The sequence below is a fragment of the Canis lupus genome, chromosome 1, assembly GCF_003254725.2.
Source record: "Canis lupus dingo isolate Sandy chromosome 1, ASM325472v2, whole genome shotgun sequence".
NCBI classification, from domain to species: Eukaryota; Metazoa; Chordata; class Mammalia; order Carnivora; family Canidae; genus Canis; species Canis lupus.
Window position 1 is genome coordinate 102,639,252 of NC_064243.1, and position 24,928 is coordinate 102,664,179.

Genomic DNA, 24,928 nt, shown 5'->3' on the forward strand with positions numbered 1-24,928 from the left:
CTCCGACCATCCAGGACCTGTGCTGCCCATCCACGCAGCAGCGGGGAAATAGCCTCTTATCCAGGTGGTTTTGGTGGAATAGTGTAAGGCGAGCCAGGAGCTGGAGGGGAGACCCCATGGCCTGAGGAGGGGTGGAGCAGGGGCTTCCAGAGACCAGAACCAGGGCTGAGGGCTGGGGTGGGGCTGGGAGCCTCTACTTCCTCCTCCTCCCTTCCCGCCCTGGCCGGTGGCCTCACTGTGCAGCTCAGAAAGTGGAAATTCTTGCGTTTAAAGTCCAGCAGGCGAAAGGTCGGGTTGGGACACCTGGGTCCATCTGCAGTGTCTGGAGACATGAAGGGGACCAGAGGGGACCTCAGGACCTGGGGGAACCTGGTGCTGCTGGTGAGTGCTCCCAGACAGGGGCAGGGAGCTAGGGTCCTGAGGGGCTGATGATCTTCTGGACTAGTAAGCAGGCTCCTGAGTTATCAGCCAGTCACACCTGGGCTCTCAGATAAGGCCATCCACTCTGAGTGAACTCTGGTTTCTGGCAAGACGCAGCTGGGCTCACCCAGAAGTGCAGTTCTCCAGCCCCCTCCTCCCTCGGACTGGGGAGTCCAGGCCCCAGCCCCTCCTTTGGGAACGCAGCCGGGCTCCTGCCACACTTCCCCCTCCTCCCCCTCAACACATACATACCCAGAAAAGAAGAAAGAGGGACATTGGGGTGACTTTTGTTTAGAGCCCAGTCTGGGGGAGGAGACAACTCCACCTGTCCCTCTTCTCCCTCAGGCCCCAGAGACTTGCAAGGTGGGGGCAGGGCACAAGAGGGTCACTGGTCAGCCCCTCCCAGCCCCACTGTCTCCCCTGAGTCAAGGAAGATGAGGCTAAGGATCTGACTCTTCCCTCTGGGTTCTCCCCAGGGCCTGTGCAGCTGGACAGGAGCAAGGGTGGCTGGTGAGTGACCCCTGCTGAGTCGACACCCTACACAGAGGTGAGGGTGCACTCAACCCCCATGAGCTCTGGTGCAGGGGTGGCCCCATGGAGGGCAGGGTGATCCGTAGTGGGCACTGATGGAGGTGGTCTTTTCTGGACTCAGGCAAGAGTCGGAGGAAGTGGAAGGGACAGCACTGGCTGCTCCCCTGCTCACACTGGACCCTCCTTCCCAATTCTCAGCCCTCAACCCTGTCAGAAACCTGAGCGTGGAGGCCCAGACCACCAGCTCCATCACCCTGAGCTGGATAGAGCCGGCCGACCCTGACCCTAGTAACTACACCTACTGGATCCAGTGGACTGGTAATGAGACCAAAAGCACAACCAGCACCAGTGTCATAGTGGATGGACTGCAACCCGGGTCCTTGTATGAATTTGTCGTGTGGGTAGAGAAGAATGGAGTCAGCAGCTCCAACAAGACTTGCAACGCCACCACAGGTGAGAGGCAGCTGCCACTCCTGTTCTTTCTCCTTTTTTTTTTTTTTTTTTTTTTTTTTTAATGAGAGGTGATAGGTGGTGGTGGAGAATTGCCAGAACAACGCAGCAGCCTCTATAGCTCACAGTCTCCTTGGGTCACGTTGAGCATGAGATGAAGAAAGAACATAATAGATTCTGAGTTGGGATCAGTCAGGGTCTAGGACCCTTAGAGTACAGCCCATAGAACTAGGGGGTGACTCTCCTTAGCAGGAGACCATAAGACTAGGTTTAGTGGAAGAGACAGCACTGGCTGCTCCCCTGCTCACACTGGACCCTCCTTCCTGATTCTCAGCTCCCAACCCTGTCAGAAACCTGAGTGTGGAGGCCCAGACCACCAGCTCCATCACCCTGAGCTGGATAGAGCCGGCCGACCCTGACCCTAGTAACTACACCTACTGGATCCAGTGGACTGGTAATGAGACCAAAAGCACAACCAGCACCAGTGTCATAGTGGATGGACTGCAACCCGGGTCCTTGTATGAATTTGTCGTGTGGGTAGAGAAGAATGGAGTCAGCAGCTCCAACAAGACTTGCAACGCCACCACAGGTGAGAGGCAGCTGCCACTCCTGTTCTTTCTCCTTTTTTTTTTTTTTTTTTTTTTTTTAATGAGAGGTGATAGGTGGTGGTGGAGAATTGCCAGAACAACGCAGCAGCCTCTATAGCTCACAGTCTCCTTGGGTCACGTTGAGCATGAGATGAAGAAAGAACATAATAGATTCTGAGTTGGGATCAGTCAGGGTCTAGGACCCTTAGAGTACAGCCCATAGAACTAGGGGGTGACTCTCCTTAGCAGGAGACCATAAGACTAGGTTTAGTGGAAGAGACAGCACTGGCTGCTCCCCTGCTCACACTGGACCCTCCTTCCTGATTCTCAGCTCCCAACCCTGTCAGAAACCTGAGCGTGGAGGCCCAGACCACCAGCTCCATCACCCTGAGCTGGATAGAGCCGGCCGACCCTGACCCTAGTAACTACACCTACTGGATCCAGTGGACTGATAATGAGACCAAAAGCACAACCAGCACCAGTGTCATAGTGGATGGACTGCAACCCGGGTCCTTGTATGAATTTGTCGTGTGGGTAGAGAAGAATGGAGTCAGCAGCTCCAACAAGACTTGCAACGCCACCACAGGTGAGAGGCAGCTGCCACTCCTGTTCTTTCTCCTTTTTTTTTTTTTTTTTTTTTTTTTTTTTAATGAGAGGTGATAGGTGGTGGTGGAGAATTGCCAGAACAACGCAGCAGCCTCTATAGCTCACAGTCTCCTTGGGTCACGTTGAGCATGAGATGAAGAAAGAACATAATAGATTCTGAGTTGGGATCAGTCAGGGTCTAGGACCCTTAGAGTACAGCCCATAGAACTAGGGGGTGACTCTCCTTAGCAGGAGACCATAAGACTAGGTTTAGTGGAAGAGACAGCACTGGCTGCTCCCCTGCTCACACTGGACCCTCCTTCCTGATTCTCAGCTCCCAACCCTGTCAGAAACCTGAGCGTGGAGGCCCAGACCACCAGCTCCATCACCCTGAGCTGGATAGAGCCGGCCGACCCTGACCCTAGTAACTACACCTACTGGATCCAGTGGACTGATAATGAGACCAAAAGCACAACCAGCACCAGTGTCATAGTGGATGGACTGCAACCCGGGTCCTTGTATGAATTTGTCGTGTGGGTAGAGAAGAATGGAGTCAGCAGCTCCAAAAAGACTTGCAACGCCACCACAGGTGAGAGGCAGCTGCCACTCTTGTTTTCTCTCTCTCTCTCTTTTTTTCTTCTTCTAAATGAGAGATGATAGGTGGTGGTGGAGAATTGCCAGGACAACGGAGCAGACTTTCTAACTCACAGTCTCCTTGGATCATGGGTCATGTTGAGCAGGAGATGAAGAAAGAACGTCACAGGTTCTGAGTTGGGATTGTCAGGCCCTAGGACCCTTTAGAATACAGACCATAAGCCTAGAGGGTGACTCTCCTTAGCAACCAGGGCTATGTAGGGAGCAAAGTCATGTTGTCTCAGCTCTGGGGGGATGAGGGGTGTGGAATGTGTGGAGCCCCTCAGGATTCCAATCCCCTGAGTCTTCTCCTAGTCCCCAAGCCACAGTCTTGAGGATGGAAGCTCAGACTATCAGCTATATCACCCTGATCTTGGTGGTGTCCCTGGGCCTTGGCCTTCTGGACCATGTGTATTGATTCCAGTGGACTAGAGAGGGAGACAGAATTGAGACCCGACACTCAGCCAGCCTTAATTTCCCAGCAGAGGGACCCAAAACTGGGATCTTGTACAAAATAACTGTGTGGGCAAAAAGAATGAAGTACCTGTCTCCAGTCAGAACCTCAGCAACTCCACAGATGATAAGCATCAATGCCTATTCTCTGTTTTGGTGAGAGGCTAAGAACTGGCCAAGATGGCACCTCCTCTGGGCTCTGGGATCCAGCCATTGTCTCTATGACCTCAGCCCGACCCAAATGCTGAGTCTGCAGGAAGTTCCTGCAGACTCAGGAACTCAGGAATGGAAGGCCATTCCTGGGGACAGACCTGTCCAGAAATCTCCTGCTGAACTTAGGGCTGCAGGCACCTGGGCCTCTTGAGGCCCCATCTCTAGGAAGTGTTCCTTTATAAGTCTGGCTGCACAGGAAGGCTGTGTTCTGGACTCTTGTGGATCAGGGATTGGAAACTCTAACTCTCTGCTCCTTCTGCCAGTCCCCAATGCAGTGACAAGTCTTGGGACACAAGACCAGACCAATAGCTCCATCACCTTGAGCTGGACAGCTCCCCTGGGCCCAGATCAACCTCCCTACACCTACTGGGTCTCATGGGTCAAGGAGGGCATTATTGCCATTAACACCCAGGACACCCCAGATACCAGCATCACACTGAAGGAACTGGAAGCTGGGAGCTTGTATACCTTCACTGTCTGGGCAGAGAGGAATGGAGTCAGCAGTGACAGCAGGACACTCACTGAAGCCACTGGTGAGACTCGGGCTAGTTCTAGACAGACTCAGTACTATTGACATGGGTGAAGGAGAGGGCTGGAGAAACTTTGGTGACCCCATCCAGCCTCATTAGACCTTGAGCTTATAGATCTGCTTCCTAGGAAGAATCTGTCTTCAGCAGCCAGGTCTTTCCAATCATGAGGCTGTCTTTGGGTATGAGTCCCTGACTGCCCAGCACCACCCCTTAGGAACCAACAGAGTCAAAGCCAGAAGTGTACAGCTCAACCCAGTGTACTTGCTGAACCAAAGGGGCCCTCTTCTCATCCTCTATATGAAGGGTCCCAAGTATGACAGGAACCAACATTATCCCAGGAACTAGGTTCTCTGTGGGTGGAGAGAACTTGGAGCTCATTAGTTTTTGGCCACTTGGGCTAAGAAGACTGAAGTCAGCAGCTCTGTCTAGAAAGAAGTGTCCAGAAGTAAAGAAGAACCCTGTTTCAAGCTAGCTCATGCGGGACATAGTGTAGAGAAAAGTGATGTGTGGGACCCAGTACTACAGACTCAAGACAGAGAGGGCCCAGGCAAGCCTGGTCTGCACCTGGCCCTAGGAAGTAGACACATCTGGTGACCAAGGAATCAGGGGAGGTGAGCAGGCCTGGGTTCAAGGGTCCTTGAGGGTACACCTCCTTGAGCTTCTATCCCCACTTGTCAGCTCCCAACAGGGTCACAGATCTGCACAACGAAACTCAGACCAACAGCTCCATCACTCTGGGGTGGAAGGCCCCCACAGACTTCCACTCTCAGACCTACACATACTGGGTCCAGTGGGCCCCTGGGGGACATCCCCAGGGAGAGCAAGACCCCCAAGAACATCAGGCCAGCCAGATAGGCAGAACCAATGAGACTCGCTATGAGGTACAGGCCCTGGAACCTGGGACCCTGTACAACCTCAGCGTGTGGGCAGAGAGGAACAATGTGACCAGTTGGGCACAGAGCCTCCTTGCATCCACAGGTGAGATGGGCCCCCTTTCCAGCAGGTAGGAGTTTAGGTCAGACCTGGGGGCAGTGGGAGGTGAGTGGACTCCAAATCCCATGAGGTCATGGCGTCATGGCGTTATAAGCTATAGTGATGCAGAGCATCCAAGGGCTCATGGGAGTTGTAGTTTGAAGGGGGTCTGTTATATGTCTATTTGGGGAGGACAGAATATGAGAGATGAAGTGGTGTTCTGGTGTTGGAAAGGAAAGGATGGGCGAGTTCTCAGAGTATTGGCAGCACAGGTGGGAAGTGGGGGTCGGTGGGGGGGATGGAAAGCCACCCTGTATGGCTCCTACTGAGTCCTCCTGTCCCCTCCACCCAGCCCCGAGCCCGGTCACCATCATGTCCTGCATCAGCACCTCTGGAGGCTACGGGGTCATCTTGACCTGGTCCTGCCCCCAGGGAGGCTACGAGGCCTTTGAGTGGCAGGTGGGTGGACAGGGGGACTCCCAGAACAGGTCCTCGTGTGGGAGGAGCGTGTCTGTTTCAGATCTCAGGCCGGCCCAGTCCTACCCAGCCACCGTCACGACTATCTGGGATGGAATGAAGGCCCCGTCTGTCTCTGTGACCTGCCACACCGACAATGCAGGTGAGCAGAGCCCTGCAGGGATAGAGCTACGGAGACCCCATTAGGCTCTGTTGTGAGGCCATCTTACCCATCCAAAGGGTCCTGTATGTTTGTCTGCTTTGTTTTCTGCTTTCTTTTTTTTAAAAAAGATTTTACTTATTTATTCATGAGAGACACAGAGAGAGACAGAGAGACAGAGAGAGAGAGAGAGGCAGAGAGAAAAGCAGGGAAGCTCCCTGCAGGGAGCCTGATGTAGGACTTGATTCTGAGACTCCAGGATCACGCCCTGGGCCAAAGGCAGATCCAACTGCTGAGCCACCCAGGCGTCACTGTTTTTTGCTTTCTTTGAAACAGTGTGAGATACAATTCACATATCATACAATGCACCCACTTAAAGTATACAGCTAATGTCTCCAGTATATCCACAGCACTATGCCACCCCGTCACCTTCACGTAGAACATTTTCCTTACCCACGAAAGAAAGATTGCTCCCTTAAGGCATCACCCCCTAATTTTCCCACTTCCCACCATCCTGGCTAGGGAATCTCAAATTCACCTTCTGTTCCCTACAGATTTGCCTATTTTGGACATTTCCTAAAAATACAATCAAACAATATGTGGTCTTCTGTGGCTGGTTTCTCCCACTTGGTATAACGTTTCTAAGGTTCATTGATGTTGTAACATGTGTCAGTGTTTTGTTCCTTTTTATTGCCAAATAATATTCCATTGCATGGAGAGACCATGTTGTGTTTATCCATTTATCCATTGTCTGCGGAGGGATCAGTTGGTGATTTCCACATCTTGGCTATTGTGAGTAATGCTGCTATGAACATTCATGTACACATTTCTGTGCAGACATACATTTTTATTTCTCTTGGGTATATACACAGTAGTGGCATTGAGGGATCAAATGGGCAACTCTGTGTTTGTCCTTTGAAGCACTGCCAAACTTTTTTCCAATGTGGCTATACCATTTTCATCATTGGGGTATTTCAGAGAAGTTTGAGCTTCACACTTGGGAAATCTCTGATCATATACCTTTGACTGTTGTCATAGGCTTCATTGGGCCCCCTCGTCACTTCCTACAAATCAGGACCTCTTAAAAGATTAGATATCTGATCTGTTGGACGCCTGGGTGGCTCAGTGGTTGGGCGGCTGCCTTTGGCTCAGGTCATGATCTCGGGATCCGGGATTGAGTCCTACATCGGACTCCCTGAGGAGAGCCTGCTTCTCCCTCTGCTTGTGTCTCTGCCTCTCTCTCTCTCTCTCTCTCTCTCTCTCTGTGTATGTCTCTCATGAATAAATAAATAAATCTTTAAGAAAAAAAAAACTCTGATCTGGAGAGAGGCTGCCAGTTGAGGCAACGATAAATGGATTCTACTCCCAACTGGGCTTCTCTGGATCTTAGTGCCCAGGAGTGTGTGTTGCTTAGAAAGCAAGGTCCCTGGGAGGAAAGATCCTCTTGTCTAATTGTGTGGGACCAGGTCCATGAAGAGAATGGGCCACCCCACCAGGCTGTGTAAGACTCTACCAGAGCCTGTTGACAGGTCCTAGTAATCAAGACTGTCGGGAAGCTGGGGCTACCACATCAGATGGAGGTAGGCTGTGGGCTGGAGTCTGCCCCAAGACCAGGCATCTAAGGATAGATCCTGGGAAATCTGTGCCCATTAGAGCCTGAAGCCAAGATCTTTGGCACAATTGCTGCAGAAGAGCCCTTCTGTTAGCAAACAGGACTTTGAGAAGATGAGCCTTCATTCTGAGGCGAACCATCAATGCTATCAATGCCATCAATGTCAGATAGTGGCTTCTCAATCTTGGCACTATTGACATTTGGGGATGGATCATTCTTTGCTGTGAGGGCTGTCCTGTACATTGTAGGATGTGAAGCAGTACCCCTGGCCTCCATCTGCTGGAAGCCAGTGCACCACCACTCCATTTGTGACAACCCAAAATGTCTCCAGACATTGGCGATGTGCCCTGAGGGTCAAAATTGTCCTTGCTGAGAACCATTAGTCTAGTCCAAGGAGTGGTAGAGTCACTCTGGCATCCAGGCTACTTGAGCAAATGATGTCTTTGGACCGGGCTCCTGGGAAGGTTGAGTGGGAGGTAGGGCTCTATCCAGAGGCTTTATCATCTCCGTCTCTGCCCTCACATCAGCCCTGTAGGCTCTCTTGTCACAGTCTAAGCAAGGACAGAGGTAGGAGAGACAAGTTGCCAGTGGATGAGGCTGATTCTAACAGGTCCCCATGCCTTCTTCTCCAGGGGTGATTGCTGGAGCCATTTTTGGTGTCATTCTGTTTCTCATCCTGGTGGGTCTGCTGATTTTCTTCCTGAAGAAGAGGTGGGACTCCGCATGGCGCTGACTGACCACATGGAGTGGGGGCCAGGGGGAGTGTGAGGATCCCTGGCTCCAGTCTGACTCCCTGAGCCTTCCATTGCAATGTCTTTTTTCCAGGCACAATAAGAGCCAGAGGGAACCAGCACCCAGGGGTCTCGTTTTCAGGTAAACAGTACATGTTGGGGGAGCATCTAGAAGAATAGCTGTCAGGTCAAATCAAGGTATGTTTGCTGGTCACTGGGTAGGTCAGAGGGTGGGCTCAGTGAACCCACCCACACAATGCCTTCTGCCCAAGGGATCACAAGTGTTCCATTGCTTTCCATAACTTGAGCCAGTGGCTTTGGAGTCAATCCTAGTTCCAGCTCTGGGACTTTATGCATCCTACAAAATATTCACTGAGCAGTGTCAGGCACAGGAAGAGTAGAAGGGTATTTTAGATTGGGTGTTAAAATTAGAGAAAATTGTAGACAGGTGTCCAGGAAAAGGAAGATTAAGACAACTAAGAGGAATTCATTTGTGCATGTCTTGGGAAAGGGTATTCTAGGCAGAGGGACCAGCAAATGCAAGGCCCTGAGGCAGGGGCATGCTTGGAGAATGTTGGTATCTCTGAGACTGAGCAGAATAAATGAAGGAGGGTAGGGCAGGAAATGTCCCTGAGGTGGGACCAGGTCAGGTAGGGCCTTCCAGATACAAGTAAGGAGTTTGATTTCCTTTGAAGATGGAAGATTTTGTAGGCTTTTGAATAGACTCGGTGATCCAATCTAACCTTTTTAAGAAGCAAAGGCAAGAGCAGAGAGACGGAGGAAGAGGTATATAAAAATTCAAATAAGAGATTATTGTTTTGGACCTGAAAATGGCTAGAGGTAGTCAATATTCTAGATATGGTTTGAGTCTTTAAACAACAGATCTGGCTAAAGAATGGGCATGTAGTTTGGGAGTCAAAGAGGGCTCAAGAATGAGCCCAAGGAATTCATCCTGAGCAGCGGGAAGACTGGAATCACCATTGCTTGAGATGTAATGACTCTGGGGGGGGGGGGAAGATTTGGGGGAAAGTATCAGCCCCTCAGTTATAGACACATTAATTTGGGGGTACTTAATGGGACATCTACGCAGAGACATTCCTGATGGAGCAGGTGAATGAACAGTTGAAGAGAAGCTCTGTGCAAATCTCTTTATTGTACTGTGTTTTGTTTGGGTCAGGTCAACAATCATCGAATCTCTAGGTTAGAATGATCCCCAGGGATTGACAGAGGAGAGGAGAGATAGGAAGCTGGGAGAACAGCTGTGACAGCCTGTCCACAAAAAGAGGTGTCATCAGAAGCATATACATGAGGTGTGGGGAAAGGTGAGGTCCAGTTTCTCCTTTGCCATAGGACCTGTTCTGGCCAGTGTCCCACCATTCATAAAGTTGACTTCTTCCCACCTTACCTGCCCTATTTGGCATCTGCAACAAACCACTCGATTCATTGGATTCCAAACCTGGCACTGTCTCTATGTTGAGCGCTTTGCCATCTGCAACTTCCATAGGTGTGTCCGGATGTCCTAGTGATAATCCGCTGGGATGTCAGGATCAGGTTCCAGGCAGCAGGCGGGCACGTTGATCGGAAGCTCAAAAGAGTGAGCAGTGGGAACTAATGATGGAATTTGTAATCCCAAGTGTAGAGCTCGAAAGTAAAGCCATGGGAATGGATGAAACCCCATGAGAAGTGTGAGTGCAGTGAGAAAACGGGCTTGGAGACAGACTCGGACTCTCGGGAGCATCCACCTTATCTTGTGGATGCAGAAAGTAGGGCCCATGGAGATGGAGAAGTCGCGGCCAGGGGCATGGTGGTGGTGACACGCAGGGGAGAGGGTCCAGGAAGAAGGGAGGAGCAGTTTGTGGAGCTAAATGCTGCCGAGCAGTCACTCCAACAATGGACAGAGGTGACCCTTGGAATTGGAGAGAAGGAGTCAGATAAAATAGGGGCCTCTGAGGAAAAATGTCCTTACTACGTAGATTAATGCTGCAGACAGCAGGCCTTGGTGAAGTGCATAAATGCAGCAGAGGAACCTGGCCTGCAGAAGTTTGAATGTGTATAGGTGTTTGCTTTAACAGGGTTTGTTGTGTAGATATGATGGAGCCAGTGAGACATGGCAGCCACTTTCATGACTGCCACTGAAAACATAGTCTATTATACTGGCAGATCCCAAGAGAGGGCTACACAGAGAAGGGGTGGGCTCAGTCTGGAGGTAGGGGAGGTGAGGGAAATGTGGGCAAGGGACTCGATTGTGGATTCTGTGAGAGGGAATGGGCAACACCAGGCAATTGGGCTTAGTACAACTCACTTTGGTGAGCTCTGGGGTACAGAGGCTACCCTCGGTTGTCAGGCGCCTGGTCCCCGTGGGGGAGAGCGTGAGGCCCCCATGAAGGAGCTGGTGGGTGTGTGGGTTTAACCACTGCTCAAGGAGGGGGACAGATTGGCCTCTCATCTGGCCTCAAAACTGGGTCAAGACAGTGTTCATAAAGCTCTCTTACAAGGAGAGGAGTGACAAGGAGTTAGAGCTGGAGCTATATGATGTCAAAAGCCTGTTTTATTTTAATATAGAATCGAGATTAGCATGTTGACCAGCTAAAGGGAAGAGGACAGGGTAGATATGCAGACGAGAAGGAGGATGAGAAGGAGGATTGGATGCTGAGGAGGGTGGAAGGAATCAGAGCCCGGGAGTGGCCTGAAATGGGAGAAGAAGCACCTTTTTCCTTTTTATCATTTAAAAATTAAACCACTTTAATTGTGGTAGAATACATATAACATAAATTTGGCCATCTTACCTGATTCTAGGTGTGCAGTTCAGTGGTGTTAAGCATATTCACACTGTCATGCAACCATGAGCACCATCCGTTTCTAGAACTTCTCCCATCTTGCAGAACTGAAACTCTGTCTCCAGTAAACGTCCTTTCCCTTCCCCTTTCCCCAGCCCCTGGTGCCACTATACCTTCTGTCTCTATGAATCTGACTCCTCCAGGGACCTCAGAGAAGTGACTCCTATAGTATTTGTCCTTTTGTGACTGGCTTGTCTCACCCAGCATAATGTCCTCCACGTTCATCCGTGGTGTAGCCTATGTTGGAACATCCTTCCTTTTTAAGGTAGGGTAATATTTCATTGTACAGACTGCATTTTGTCCATCGGTGCCTCCACTGACAAGCGAAGTGATGAGTGAGTGAGCAGTGGATGAAGGGTGGTAGACACTGGGCTGCTTCCACCTTTGCTCTTTGAATAATGATGTTGCAAACATGGGGGCACCCTTGTCTCTTTGAGACCTGGCTTTCTGTTCAGGAATGGAACTGGTAAATCAAAAACACCGCTTTGATCCAGCAAGTCCACTTCTTAGAACTTATTTATTTATTTAAAAGATTTTATTTATTTATTCATGAGAGACAGACAGAGGCAGAGACACAGACAGAGGGAGAAGCAGGGTCCCTGCTGGGACCTCAATGTGGGGACTTGATCCCAGGCTCCCGGGATCATGACCTGAGCTGACGGCAGATACTCAACCACTAAGCCACTCAGGTGCCCCCATTTCTGAGTATTTATGTTCAGGAAATGAGATCACTATCTCAATGATAGCAATCCTCACGTTTGATGCAGCATCAAGCATAAGAGCCAAAACTCGGAGGCACCTAGGTAGCCACTGATGGGTGAGTGCATAAAGCAAATGTGGTGTATATATATGGAGTATTTATGCAGTCTTTTTTTTAAAATATTTTATTTATTTATTCATGAGAGACACAGACTGAGAGAGAGAGAGGCAGAGACACAGGCAGAGGGAGAAGCAGGCTCCATGCATGGAGCCTGATGTGGGACTTGATCCCGGGACTCCACGATCACACCCTGGACCAAAGGCAGGCGCCAAACTGCTGAGCCACCCAGGGATCCCCATACTTATGCAGTCTTGAAAAAAAGAAGAAGAAAATACTGACATTTGTGACAAAATGTGCAGATTTGGAGGACATGATGTTAAGTGAGATAAGTCACACAGGGAAAGAGAAATACTGCATGACATCACTTGTACTTGAAGTTAAAAACAAACAAACAAACAAACAAACAAACCCTGAGTTCATAGAAACTGAAAATAGATGTTGGTTGGTAGAGGCAGAGGGTGGAGGGCTGGTGACTTGGGCAAAGGGGCTCAGAAGGTGCAAACTTCCATTTAAAAGCTGCATATAGGTTCTGGGGCGGTTAACAACAACCAGGGAGGGAAACAGGCTTTTCTTTTACTCCAAGATCACAGGATTGGTGGAAGTTTAATTCTGCCCCTTTCCTACAGCCTCTCAAAGGACATCCTAGCAGAAGACTTTGCTGACCACATCAGGAAAAATGAGATGGACAGCAATTATGGCTTTGAAAAGGAATACCAGGTGGGTGAGAAGCAAAGGGGCTGAGCTGAGCCCCACATGCCCACCCCAGATCCCGCCACACCTTTTTGGAATTCTACAAGAGCAGCCCCATCTATTTTTATGCTTATGCAATGAGAGATTCTTTTTTTTCCTCATGGAAATCTTACACTATGATGGGCCCTTGGGTCAGTTAAAGAAACATCTTGGTTTTCCCCTGATGCCTCTTCTCTCACTACCTCCCCAGTCCCCACTGTCCTTCAAATCCTCCCAAGTGCCCTACGGTGAGGGTGGTCCACATGATCTATTTTTGTGGGTGCTGCAGAATTCCAGGGTGTGGGGGGTGATTTGGGTGTGCTGAGGGGGAGTATCCTTGGAGGAAGGTGGAGAAAATGTAATGCCTGTCCACCCCCTCTGTCTCTGCCCCCAGCAATTGTATCTGGAGAGCCACAACCAGTCTCAAACGGTGGCCTCAGCTCCTGAAAATGGTGCCAAGAACCGTTACAGAAACGTGCTGCCCTGTGAGTCTTAAGCCTCTGCTGACTTAATCCCCAGCCATGATTTTGTCAACACTCCATCCCCGACCCCATCCCCATCCCCTGTGAGACACAAAACTCTTGCTCCCCTGGCCCAGTCCTCCCAGATGAGGTCCCTTGGCCCCTCTCAGAGCTCCCAATGCCTGTCTGCCCTCAGCATGACTTCTGTCCCTGGGTCTCCACCCCCCTGCCCCGCTTCACAAATGCTGGCCTCTTCCCCTAGATGACTGGTCCCGTGTGTCCTTGAAGCCCCTCCAGGATGAGCCAGGCTCTGACTACATCAACGCCAGCTTCATGCCTGTAAGGTTGCTATTGGGAGCCAGGAGGGTGCTGAGTGATGCTGACAAGGGAGGAGCTGGAGGGCGTCACGACTTGCTTGTTTCCCTCCACAAGGGTCTCGAGAATCCCCAAGAGTTCATTGCCACCCAGGGGCCCCTGCCCCAGACGGTGGGTGACTTCTGGCGCCTGGTGTGGGAGCAGCAGAGCCACACCCTGGTCATGCTGACCAACTGTGTGGAATCCGGCCAGGTGAGAGACTTGCAAGGGTCTTGTGGGTGACCCCAGAGCTCCAATCCCGAAACTGATCCCACTGTCGACCCTGACCTAGATCTCGCTGATTCCGTCCTATCTGACCCCCAAGCCCATCCATTAGTCAATATGCCCCAATGGCTTTGAGAAGGAGGGGTCCTCCTGGCGGGGGTGAATCTAACCTGGCTTCCCGAAGGTCTTGCCTTATCACCAGGCACTGAATGCAAAGGCCACAGTGCAGATGGGTACCGGGATGGGCTCTCTGGGGCCTCCTGACCTCCCAGTTGCCCTTCAGGTGAAGTGTGAGCATTACTGGCCTCTAGACACCAAGCCCTGCACATATGGGCATCTCCAAGTGACCCTGGAGGGTGAGGAGGTGCTGGAGAACTGGACAGTCCGGGACCTGAAGCTCTGGCACGTGAGTCTGCTGTTCTCTGCCAGCCATGTCCTGATCTTCAATTCCTCCTCCTAATTCTGCTCCTCAGAAACCGTGGTGAAGCCGAGCCTTCTATCACTCTTCCAGGGGACCACAATGTGCCCAGGCCTGCCCCCACTGGTTTAAAACCAGCCCTCTCTGGGGTCCTGAGCTCTCCCTCCCCAACCCATTCTCTTTCCAGATGCAAGAGCAGAAGATGCTACACATACGTCAGTTCCATTACATGACCTGGCCCGACCACAGCGTCCCCTACTCCCCAGACCCCATATTGGCCTTCTGGAAGATGCTCCGGCAGTGGCTGGACCAGACTGTGGGGGGAGGTCCTCCCATTATTCACTGCAGGTGAGGACCTCCTCGCTGGGAGAGCACCCTTCCTGTGGGACCCAGGAACCGGGGTTCTGTGGGTCCTTGGGCATTTCTACAGGAGATGGAAGGAGGATGGAGGAGGTGGAAGCAGAAGGCGAAGGGGCAGCAATGCAGAGGGAAATGAGGATGGGTGACAAGACAAGAAAGCCAGATGGAAAGGTCAAGGAGAGGAATGCGGCAATGGGGTGCAGGAGAGGGGGGTGAAGAGCAGGAGGAACAAGCAGCCAGAGGTTTAGAGGAACATTTGAAACACCTCCAGTGTAGGCCCAGGACTTCACCCCATCAGCCATTCTCCTGATACTGACCCTGCAGCCTCTGTAGATGAGGTTATGGGGGGAATGGAAGGGACCTGCTCCAGAGTGGCGGACAGACTCTGCAATGGGGTCTTGGCTGCCATGATAGCCAGCACTTCTACAACACATACCACGTGCCAGCCTCAGTCTTCCTGGTCCTCAGGGCACCCTCATGACCAAAAGGGTTTCCTCCCCACAGCAGGGCTGGGAAAACCCAGTCAGGAAGCTCGTCTTGGGTTCGAGGCTGATAGGGAGTGGCCCGTGGTGGCACTCTTAAACTCTGCTAAAGCGTGTCCTAACACCGTCCCTGTCCCCAGAGTGCCCTCTGGAGGTGTCCCCAGCAGGGGGTCATCCTTCCCCCACCCCAACCCCCTCCCAAGCACAGAAGGGACGTTGCAGAGTGGTTGAGAGGATTAATTTGAACCGTTAAAAGGGAATAAAATACTGATTCACTCCGCGATGTGGAGGAACTTTGATGCTGAGTGAAAGAAGCCAGACATGAACAGTCACACATAGTAGGATCCCATTTGCATGAGATGTCCAGGATAGGTAAATCCACACAGAGCCAAAAAACAGGTTGATGGTCACCAGGGGATGGGGACAGCTGTGCAGGGGGAGCCGACTGCTTAATGGGTACAGGGTCTCCTTCTGGGGAGATGGGAGCGTCTGGGAACTAATTAGACCTGGTGGTCACACAACAATGTGAATATCCTAAATGCCACAGAATTGTTTTCTTTAACATGTTTAAACATTTTTTTTTTGAATGATCAGCTTGGGAGTTCTTTTTCTCATTTGTGAACTCCAACTCTGTGGTTTACTGTCTGACTGACCCAGGACAGAGAAGTGACTTCCTGTCACTCAGCCCCCACTTCCCATCTGTAGAATGGTCGTGCTGGCAGCTCCTACTTCTCAAGGAAAATGAAAAGGGCATTTAGGGCACTTGAGGCCAGACCGAGCAGGCAGAAAGAACTCAAGGCACAGTCATACACAGTGGTTTTCGCTCCGTTAAATAACCTCCACTCACACCGTATCCCCCAGAATGCTACCTTGCTGAGCAATACCCTGATTCTGGGAGCTCCAAACACAGATCCCTCCAATCAGCCAAGACTCCCCCTTCCTGGGGCCTGACCCCTTCTTGTTCCTCCTGCCTAGTGCTGGCGTGGGCCGCACGGGCACTCTCATTGCCCTGGATGTCCTGCTGCGGCAGCTGGAGCGTGATCGATGTGTGAGGCCCTTCAACTATGTGAGGAAGATGAGGGAAAGCCGGCCTCTAATGGTGCAGACCGAGGTGATGGGGCTTCTGAGGGCACAATGCGGGTGGTGAGGGAGCCCTGGGGGAAAGCAGGCCAAGGCTCACCCCCTACACCGTGTCCTTCCCCAGGCCCAGTATGTCTTCTTACACCAGTGCATCCTACGATTTCTCCAGCAGCCAGACCAAGCCCTGACAGAAAATGGGGCCGCATGTGAAAACCCACTGTATAAGAATATCTGAGCCTCAGGAAAGCTAAGACCCCAGCCCAGCCAAACATAAACTCTGGATCCCCACTTCAGCCCAGATTCCTGGAGCTCTGGGACAGCAGAGCAGACAGCTGGGTTCCCAAACTCCTGGGTCCTGAGGGTAGAGAACAGCCTCAACTGTTTCCCTAGAGGAGAGAGGGCAGGTGGAAGCAGGTATCCTGGATTCCTGACTCCTCAAAGGAGGGAGGGATGGGAGTTAGGATTTCCTCATTCTTTGAGAGAGAAGGAGGCTGGGGTCTAGGCTGTAGGGTCTTAGAGATGTAAGCTGCATCCTGAAGAAAGAAGAAACTAGAGTCTGGAATGCTAGCTACCCCCAGGACCAAGGGTAGGCAGGATCCATGCCATGTTTTACTTCAGAAACCATATCAGTCTTCTAGGATCAGAGATTTCCCTGCACCCCACTGCCTGTACATATCTTTTTCTTCTATCCCATAATTTATTAAATCACTATTCTCCCTACAGATGCTTGCTATAGTGGATTTCTGGGTCTAGAAATAATACTGGGGTGGGAGTGGGGCTGGATTCCCAATGTTCAGGAACTGAGGTAAATGTCCTAGGGGATAGCTAGAGGGATCCACAGTTTTGCACCCCCCAAAAATGTGTTTGGATGGTTGAGTCTTTCAGAGAGGGTTGGAGGTCCACACTTGTGTCCCGGGTCTGGGCAGTGTGGACGCCGTTTCCTGAGTAGGAACATAGGGGGCTTGCTTCCTGGGCCTCGTGCTGGAGTGAGGTCTGGGGTAGACTCACTGGAGGCTTTCGCGCTGAGTCTTGTGTCTCAGTCTTGTGTGGATATCTGACTCCTTGGGTTCTAGGAGAGAGTGTCCGGGGTCCTAGGACCAGGTATTCTGGCGGGGGTGAGGGTGGAGGTGCGCAGATGGGGCCTGGATGCCAGACAGCTGGATCAGAAAGCAGAAAATCCTCGGGGACCAGGAAAAATATCCGTGGACGCCCTAGTGGTTCCTGGCTGGGGGCGGGCCGAGGGGCGGGCCGGGGCTCTCCCAGTACCCGAGTCCTAGCACGCACGCACGCGCGCGCGCACACACACCCACCCACCACTCCCGGGCTGGCTCCGCTCTGCCGCGCCCCCGCCCCACCGAGTTCAGCGATCAGCACCCAGGACAGCGCCATCCGCCCGCGTGCGGAGGCGGGGTCCGGGCGGGGCTGGCGCCGGAGTGTCTCCAGAGAAGGTCCAGTCCAGCCGCCGAGAGGTAGGAGTCTTGGGGACCCCCTCCCAAAGCCCCTTCCTCATCCCCATCCCTGGAGAGACGAGGCGTGAGTGTGTGTGTGTGTGTGTGTGTGCGCGAGGTGGGGGGACAGAGGGCGTGGGAGGGCTGGAGACTGCAAAGGGAAGATTGGGATTTAGGGACAGGTGTGTGGAGACAATGAGCAGAGGGGAAGGGGGCGCAGGCAGGGGGCGAGAGTGGGACACCCCTGGAGACACAGCCCGGACCACAGGCAGAGAGCAAGGGAGACAGAGACAGGAGCGGCGAGAGGCGGGTGGGGGGATGGACAGAAATAGGGAATGGAGAGAGAGGGGTGGGCGCCGAGGCGGTCACGAGGACAGGTGTGAAGACCGAGCTTGGGATGCGCTGGAGAGACAGCAGGCCGGGAAGGATGCGCGTCCCCCACCATGCACCCCCCACCGCACCCCCCGCCGGGGCAGCGGAGGCAGGGAGCCCTCCGCAGAGCCGGAGAGGCCGGGGAGCCCGAGGCTCCGCCCGCAGGGCCAGATGTGCGGGGAGGAGCCAGCCGTGGGCGCGTGGACAGACGGCCGAGGTTGCCCCCTCCCCACGCTCGCTCCGCGCGGGGTCCGGGGCTGAGGTCCAGACCGCGAGAGGAGCGAGCCTGCGGCGCCTGGACTCTGCATCTGTACGTCAGCCCCGCCCGTTGTCTTGGCAACAGCCAGGGCAACCATCCTAGCTCCGGCCCCGCCCGAATCAGCCACCCGTTGCTCGGGGCGACCCAGGGCCCCGGTTCCCACGCCTGCCTTCGCCCACTTCCGGTTCAGGCCAGTGGAAGGGAATGGAAGCGGTAGAAGTCGGCGGGACTCCTGGGGGGCTGGCAGGGCGGGGGCGTCCCTGTGGGATGGAACGAGGTCCTGGAACCTGCCCCCCGCGCCCGCCCTCCGCCGCGGGAAGGCTGATACTACAACCCTCAGCATGCCTCGCGGCTGCTGGCTAATTCCTAGGCGGCCAGTCGCCCAGGGGCCTGATGGGAATTGGAGTCCCGCGTTGTTCCGAACGCAGTTCGGCTTCAATGAATGCACGGGGTGGGCGTGGGGGGCTAGGGCTCTTGGGTGCCTCCGCAGAAGGGACCGTAGGACCCCGCCGCCATGTTCTCGGAGCCCCCAACCCCGGGGCTTCCAGCGCCCGACACGCCTCCTGACTCCAGTCGCATCCGCCACGGCCCAGGTGAGCGAGTTTCGGGGCCAGAGCGGAGGGAAAGCCCGGCTGGGATTCTCGGGGGCGGGATTCGGACTCGGCTGGCGGGCGGGGAAAATCCGAATGGTATTGCCGTCGGAATCCTGGACTTGACTCTAAGTCAAGTAGAAAGGAACAGGTTTGCAAGGAAATCGAGCACCAAATCAGAGTGTGTAATGGAATGGGATCTTGAACTGTGAATTGGAAGGGTCACTTTTGCTTTCTTTTAGAAATAGAGAAACTGAGGCAGGGGAGGGGCATGGCTTTTAAAAGCGTCAGGGGTTGAGTAGAAATTAGAATGGGGGTGCAAGGGGAGGTGCCGGTAACAGGCAAAAACATCTGGATAGTGTCAGCCAAGAATAGGGTATCAAATCGCTTTAGAGGTGAGAGCAGTGGGAAGGAAAACACGATAATATAACGGACTGGAAATGGCTGGAGGGGAAGCAAGGCCAGGATTCCAGCTTCCACGTGTAATTCGGACTGAATCAGTCAGCTTGCTTCCTAGGGCTTCAATGAGTGTTGTCTCCATGCCCTCTGCAGTACCACCCTGGGCCCTGGCTGCCATCCTTCTGGTCTCAGGCCTCCTCCTCTTTGGCTGCTGTTTCTGTCTCTACCGGAAGCGTTGTCGGAGGCGGTTGGGCAAGAAGAGCCAGGCCCAAGCCCAGGTCCACCTTCAGGAAGTGAAAGAACTGGGCCGGAGTTACATAGACAAGGTGTGGCCTGGCCTGGCCCCTTAGCCCTGCCCTGTCCTGCACTCTTCCCTCCTATGCCCACCTCATTCACTCATCTCCCCAGGTGTTTAGCCCTGACCTGGACCCTGGGGTTCTGTAGCTGGGCTGCATCTAGTCACTTCTCGTGAGAACCAGTCTGGTGGGGAAGCCAGACACTCACAATTCGGGGTGCTATGTGCCACATTAGGGATAGCTCAGAGCGTATCGGCGTGCAGAGAAACCACCTGATAGCCTAGAGAGCACAAGAATGCTTCCCAAAGAGAGGTATTTCCTGTGTTGAGACCCAAGGAACACACACAGATAGCCAAGAACAGAAAGGACATCGTAGCTCGAGGGAGGAACATGAGCCAAGGCCTAGAATTTAGATGTTGAGGCATCTCACAATAGCTGGAGCACAGAATATAAATATACTGCACCCTAGAATAGATGTCTGAAGAGCTCAGTGGTCCCATGTCAGGAGGGCAATTGGGAACCATAGAAAATTTGTGTTGGAATGAATCCTCTGGAACCCAGATTTGGGGCAAGGAGGCCAGGGAAGAGGCTAGTGTGGCAGCCCCAAGAGAATGAAAGAAACATGAGTTGGAAGAAACCACCGGAGTGGAAAATTAGAGGTTACAGATATAAGAGTCTGAGCACAGAACCAGGCAATCCTACGTTTCCAACCCAGAAAAACCACTCCCCCAGCTTTGTGACCTAGGGGAATTCACTATCCTTCTCTGAGCCTCACATTCATGGTCTGTAACCAGTATCTCCCCTCTTCCCTTCATAACAAATAGCTGTTGTAATTATAACCCCATAAGGCTGTTGTAAATATCACCCTTTAGGGTCCTGGTGTCCAGCCTCCATCCCTGTCCCTCAAGCCAGTGATGTCCAAAGACCACCTGCCAGACTCACCTCAGGTTCTTGTGGAAACACAAATTCTGGGTCTTGCTCCAGACCTACCGCATCAGAATCTCTAAGTGAAGGCATTTTACCACATTTCTCAGGGAAATTCTGATCACTTGAATTTTGAAAATTGGTGGCTTAGGTTAAGGAGAAGTCTTGTTCTAGCTTCGAATGGCAAATACAAAAAAAAAAAAAAAAGAATGGCAAATACAGGGTAAATATACCATTTCTCCTTCATGTTTTTCTGTGACAAGGTCATTAATCAACATGTCAACTTGGACAACAACCCTAGTACATCCATTAGCATGTGAAATAAAATCTTCTGCCTCCTTCTTGTACACAACAAGGTGTGATTGGTACTTGTTTTTCTAGTCTAGGCATGACAAACACACTGAATACATGTCACTGTATCTGTTCTCCCCCATAACAGATGTCATTCATCAAACTTCGACTAAGTACTGCATCCATGTTACTATGACTAGGCCCTGCCTGTGGCAGACATCATTAATCAAACACTGGCTCTGCTTAGCCTGCAAGGGCTCAGCAGTAGCCTGAGGGATCAGTGAGTCTCCCTTGGCTTCTGGGCCTGGAGGATACCACTATCAAGGGAAGAGTTCACCTACTCTTGCTCCTGGCTCCTTAAGGTGCAGCCAGAAGTGGAGGAGCTGGAGCCAGCACCATCTGGGCCAGGGTCACAGGCAGCAGAGAAGCATGAGCTAGGACGGCTGCAGTACTCACTTGATTATGATTTCCAGAGTGGCCAGGTGGGTGTGGAGGAGGGAGATGGTGTGGAAGGGAGGGTCGGAGAGTTCTAACTCCCTTTTAGAGGAGGCTCCAGAAAGGAAGCCGAGACTAAAGTCCCCTCATCACCTTTCAGCTGCTGGTGGGCATTGTACAAGCTGAGGGATTGGCTGCCTTGGACCTGGGTGGCTCCTCCGACCCCTACGTGAGGGTGTACCTGCTGCCAGACAAGCGGAGGCGGCATGAGACCAAGGTGCATCGGCAGACACTGAACCCACACTTTGGGGAGAACTTTGCCTTCAAGGTGAGCTCCTGGCCTCTGTGCTCCAGGCTTGGCAACCTGCTCCCAGTCCCTGAGATACTGGGGAGCGACCCCTTCAGCTTTTTCTGGAGGCAGCCACAGCTCAGATAGCAGCTACCAGCTCTGAGGACTTTTTTTTTTTTTTTTTAAGATTTTGTTTATTTATTTATGAGAGACACACGCACACACAGAGAGAGGCAAGACACAGGCAGAGGGAGAAGCAGGCTTCATGCGGGGAAGCCTGACATGGGACTCCATCCCTGGTCTCCAGGATCATGCCCTGGGCTGAAGGCGGCACTAAACCGCTGAGCCACCTGGGCTGCCCAAGCTCTGAGAACTTTTACACAGAACCCAGTCCCCTTGGGGCACTACTGACCCCCAGGCTGTTCCTTTGTCCCATTTGGGTTCCACAGATTTCCGCCCAACTGTTCTCTTGAACCCTTGTTGCCCAACTTGCCACCTTCTGCCTGGATGTGCTGTGCCCGGCTTCCTGTCCCTCTTACTTCCTACTCTTCACCTGTGCTCTCTTCTCTGTGGCCCCCTTATCTAGGTCCCCTACGTGGAACTGGGGGGCAGGGTACTCGTCATGGCAGTGTACGACTTCGATCGCTTCTCCCGCAATGATGCCATTGGGGAGGTGCGGGTCCCCATGAGTTCGGTGGACTTGGGGCGGCCAGTGCTGGCCTGGCGCGAGCTGCAGGCTGCTCCACGGGAGGAGGTGAGCACGCGTGGCCATGCTCCCACGGCTGAGCCAGCCCACTGTGAGCCCAGCCAATCAGATCAGAGGCCTCTCAGGGCTCCAGTCATTACACCTGATGCAGATGGTAGTCCCAGGGCCTGTCCTGGTAGGTCACCATCTCCACTTCTCCTTGGATTGTACCACTGTGGTCTTCACTGGACCACTCCATTCTAAGGCGAGGGGGAGGGAAGGAAGGTCCGAGAGGGGATGGACGTGAAGCAGGGCTCCAGCGATGGGTCCCTCTCCGTCTTTTAGCAGGAGAAACTAGGTGACATTTGCTTCTCCCTCCGCTACGTCCCTACGGCCGGTAAGCTTACCGTCATTGTCCTGGAGGCTAAGAACCTGAAGAAGATGGACGTAGGAGGGCTCTCAGGTGTGTGGGAAGCAAGGAAATGGTGGTAATGGGGAGCTCTGTAGCAAAGGTTCTGGCAGCTTCTGGGTCCTGGGAGTCCCTTGGTGGAGAGAGTCCAAGACTGCCCTGGAGGATATGGATTTGCTTTGGACACAGTAAGAGAGAGCTGAGGGGTGCACAGACTGTCTCTGTGTTGTTCCAAAGCAGAGTCTCATGCATCCTCCTCAATATGATCCCAGGGACTCTGTAGCTGGGGGACTATAAGACTCCTTTTTCTGCCCAGATCCGTATGTCAAGGTCCATCTGCTGCAGGGGGGCAAAAAGGTGCGTAAGAAGAAAACCACCATCAAGAAGAACACTCTGAACCCCTATTACAATGAAGCCTTCAGTTTCGAAGTGCCCTGTGACCAGGTGCAGGTGAGCTCAGACCTACCCAAAGCCCCTGGAAGAGCAGCCTGAAAGAGAGACTCCTTAACAACCGTTAAAACCAGGTCCTGGGAGCCTGAGGTTGTGTTTCTGAAGTCAGTTTCCTCTTCAGAGGACCAGGGCTCCCCACCCCCAAGCAAGATCAGGTTGTCCCACCTCCGAGTAAGACCAGGATGCCCCACCTCCAAGTAAAACCAGGATACCTTGACCCCCAGCAAGACCAGAATGCCTTATACCCCAAGGGCACCCCCCTCAGGAGTTATGGGTACTAAGGAAAAGATTTCCCCACAACTGTTCAGGAACAGGGCCTAGCCAGGACCCAGGCCTGGCCACTGCACATATTTCAGAGTTCTGAAGGTTTACCCCCCTTAGGACTGTTCCCTAAGGCTCCTAACAACCCCTTACCAATGGGGTCCTGAGGGTTTAGCTCCTTTGAAGTCTCATGGCAGAGGAAGAAAGACTCCAGAGCATCCCTGTAATAGAGGCTGTCCCTCCTTTCACCTCCCATCCCCTCCACCATTAGAGTCCCCTGACAGGCCTTAGCTCAGGGTGCTAACAAGTCCCCTAAGACCTCAGATTGTTAGGGACAGGGTCTCCTTGGCAATGATACCTGAGCCCCTCTCTGCCATGCCTTCTTCCCAAACCCTGTCTTTTCCTGTCTCCAGAAGGTCCAGGTGGAGCTGACTGTGCTGGATTATGACAAGCTAGGCAAGAACGAGGCCATCGGGAGGGTGGCTGTTGGGGCGGCGGCTGGGGGAGCTGGCCTGCGGCACTGGGCAGACATGCTGGCCAACCCCCGGCGGCCCATTGCCCAGTGGCACTCTCTGCGGCCCCCTGACCGAGTGAGGCCGCTGCCTGCACCCTGATCCCCACCTCAAGCCCCTTGCCAAGCCTGGACTGAGCCCCTGATCTCAGACTCCTGGCCAGAGCCACACCCAGGTCTACCTTGAAGCCTTCTCTGACCGCTGACCAGCCGAACCTGCCCCATTCCTGCCTTCCCATTCCCCTTTGTACCAGTCGCAGTGACTTGCCAACTCTCCCACCAAGCACATACTCAGAAGCCCCAGGGACCCCTGGGGGAGGGGAACAGTCTGGCCTGCCCCCACCCCAGTCTCCCACTCTCTGCTTTGACAATCAGTGACCCAGCCTACTACCCCCTTTGCTCCCAGTGCCCCTCTTCCTGCATTGGATCACCCGCTCCCATCCCTAGTCAGATTTCTACACCATTCCTGGGACCAAATAAATACTCAGCAACTTTGGTGGCCTGGCCTGGTGCTTACTGATGGGGTGGAGGGGGCAGGGCAGGGGCCAGGGGAACAAGAGAGTGGGATCCCCCAAGGGCAAGAAGGGCCCCCCCAAGGGCCCATCTTGGAAACATACTGAGGGAACCTGGCCTGCCCACCCATCATCCATGTATTCATTTATTCATTCAAGCATCCCTCAGAGCCTGGGTTTCCTCCGGTGAAAAAATAGTTGTAACAATACCTCCTGTATGTTTGTTATGAGGAGTCCATGAGAATCACTTACTGCTCACAAATTTAATCCGCTCCCACACCTGTACCTTACATAGATTTTCATACTCATTGGACGCCGGGGTGGCTCAGCGGTTGAACATCTGCTTTCTGCTCAGGGCCTGATCCTGGAGTTCTGGGATCAAGTCCCACATCGGGCTCCCTGCATAGAGGCTGCTTCTCCTCCCTCTGCCTGTGTCTCTGCCTCTCTCTCTTTATCGCTCGTGAATAAATAAATAAAATCTTTAAAAGAATTTCTTTCTTTTTCTTTTTTTAATTCACAAGCGAAACAGAGAGAGAGAGAGAGGCAGAGACACAGGCAGGAGGAGAAGCAGGTTCTGTGCAGGGAGCCTGATGTGGGACTCGATCCCGGGGCCCCAGGATCATGCCCTGGGCTGAAGGTGGCGGTAAACTGCTGGGCCACCTGGGCTGCCCAAAAAAAGATTTTCATACTCATATTTT

At 52.8% G+C, this 24,928-nt stretch overlaps 2 protein-coding genes across 8 annotated transcripts; both read left to right on the forward strand.

The window, feature by feature from the left end:
• Positions 1-265: 265 nt before the first annotated feature.
• Positions 266-16,819, forward strand: PTPRH (protein tyrosine phosphatase receptor type H). Of its 4 annotated transcripts, XM_025423920.3 has the most exons (19): positions 266-381; positions 897-930; positions 1,150-1,404; positions 1,736-1,990; positions 2,320-2,574; positions 2,908-3,162; positions 4,136-4,405; positions 5,081-5,380; positions 5,727-5,993; positions 8,235-8,313; positions 8,428-8,475; positions 12,617-12,707; positions 13,114-13,204; positions 13,443-13,519; positions 13,613-13,747; positions 14,043-14,165; positions 14,365-14,525; positions 15,995-16,130; positions 16,224-16,819. In XM_025423920.3, the coding sequence occupies exons 1-19, from the start codon at positions 331-333 to the stop codon at positions 16,332-16,334; spliced, it is 2,994 nt and encodes a 997-aa protein (XP_025279705.3). In that variant the 5' UTR covers positions 266-330; the 3' UTR covers positions 16,335-16,819. The 4 variants fall into 4 exon arrangements, with proteins under 4 accessions (XP_025279705.3, XP_048959368.1, XP_048959331.1 ...); XM_049103411.1 differs by lacking the exon at positions 2,320-2,574; XM_049103374.1 differs by lacking the exon at positions 1,736-1,990.
• Positions 16,820-17,393: 574 nt separating this feature from the next.
• SYT5 (synaptotagmin 5) lies at positions 17,394-24,214 on the forward strand. 4 transcript variants are annotated; one of them, XM_035712731.2, is made up of 9 exons: positions 17,394-17,568; positions 18,648-18,771; positions 19,321-19,493; positions 21,041-21,160; positions 21,274-21,441; positions 21,989-22,156; positions 22,436-22,550; positions 22,813-22,946; positions 23,621-24,214. In XM_035712731.2, exons 2-9 carry the CDS (start codon positions 18,693-18,695, stop codon positions 23,819-23,821), a joined length of 1,158 nt encoding a protein of 385 aa, XP_035568624.1. In that variant the 5' UTR covers positions 17,394-17,568; positions 18,648-18,692; the 3' UTR covers positions 23,822-24,214. The 4 variants fall into 4 exon arrangements, with proteins under 4 accessions (XP_035568624.1, XP_035568625.1, XP_025279708.1 ...); XM_025423923.3 differs by having other exon boundaries at positions 17,395-17,568; positions 22,433-22,550; XM_025423924.3 differs by lacking the exon at positions 17,394-17,568 and adding an exon at positions 18,073-18,229 and having other exon boundaries at positions 22,433-22,550.
• The last annotated feature ends 714 nt before the right edge of the window (positions 24,215-24,928 follow it).

Coding starts and splice junctions, on each gene's coding strand:
- PTPRH (XM_025423920.3), top strand. CDS start 331: ATGAAGGGGACCAGAGGGGACCTCAGGACCTGGGGGAACCTGGTGCTG. Junction 4,406..5,080: donor GACACTCACTGAAGCCACTG/GTGAGACTCGGG, acceptor CCCACTTGTCAG/CTCCCAACAGGGTCACAGAT. Junction 12,708..13,113: donor GCTTTGAAAAGGAATACCAG/GTGGGTGAGAAG, acceptor CTCTGCCCCCAG/CAATTGTATCTGGAGAGCCA.
- SYT5 (XM_025423923.3), top strand. CDS start 18,693: ATGTTCTCGGAGCCCCCAACCCCGGGGCTTCCAGCGCCCGACACGCCT. Junction 18,772..19,320: donor TCGCATCCGCCACGGCCCAG/GTGAGCGAGTTT, acceptor TGCCCTCTGCAG/TACCACCCTGGGCCCTGGCT. Junction 21,442..21,988: donor GGGAGAACTTTGCCTTCAAG/GTGAGCTCCTGG, acceptor CCCCTTATCTAG/GTCCCCTACGTGGAACTGGG.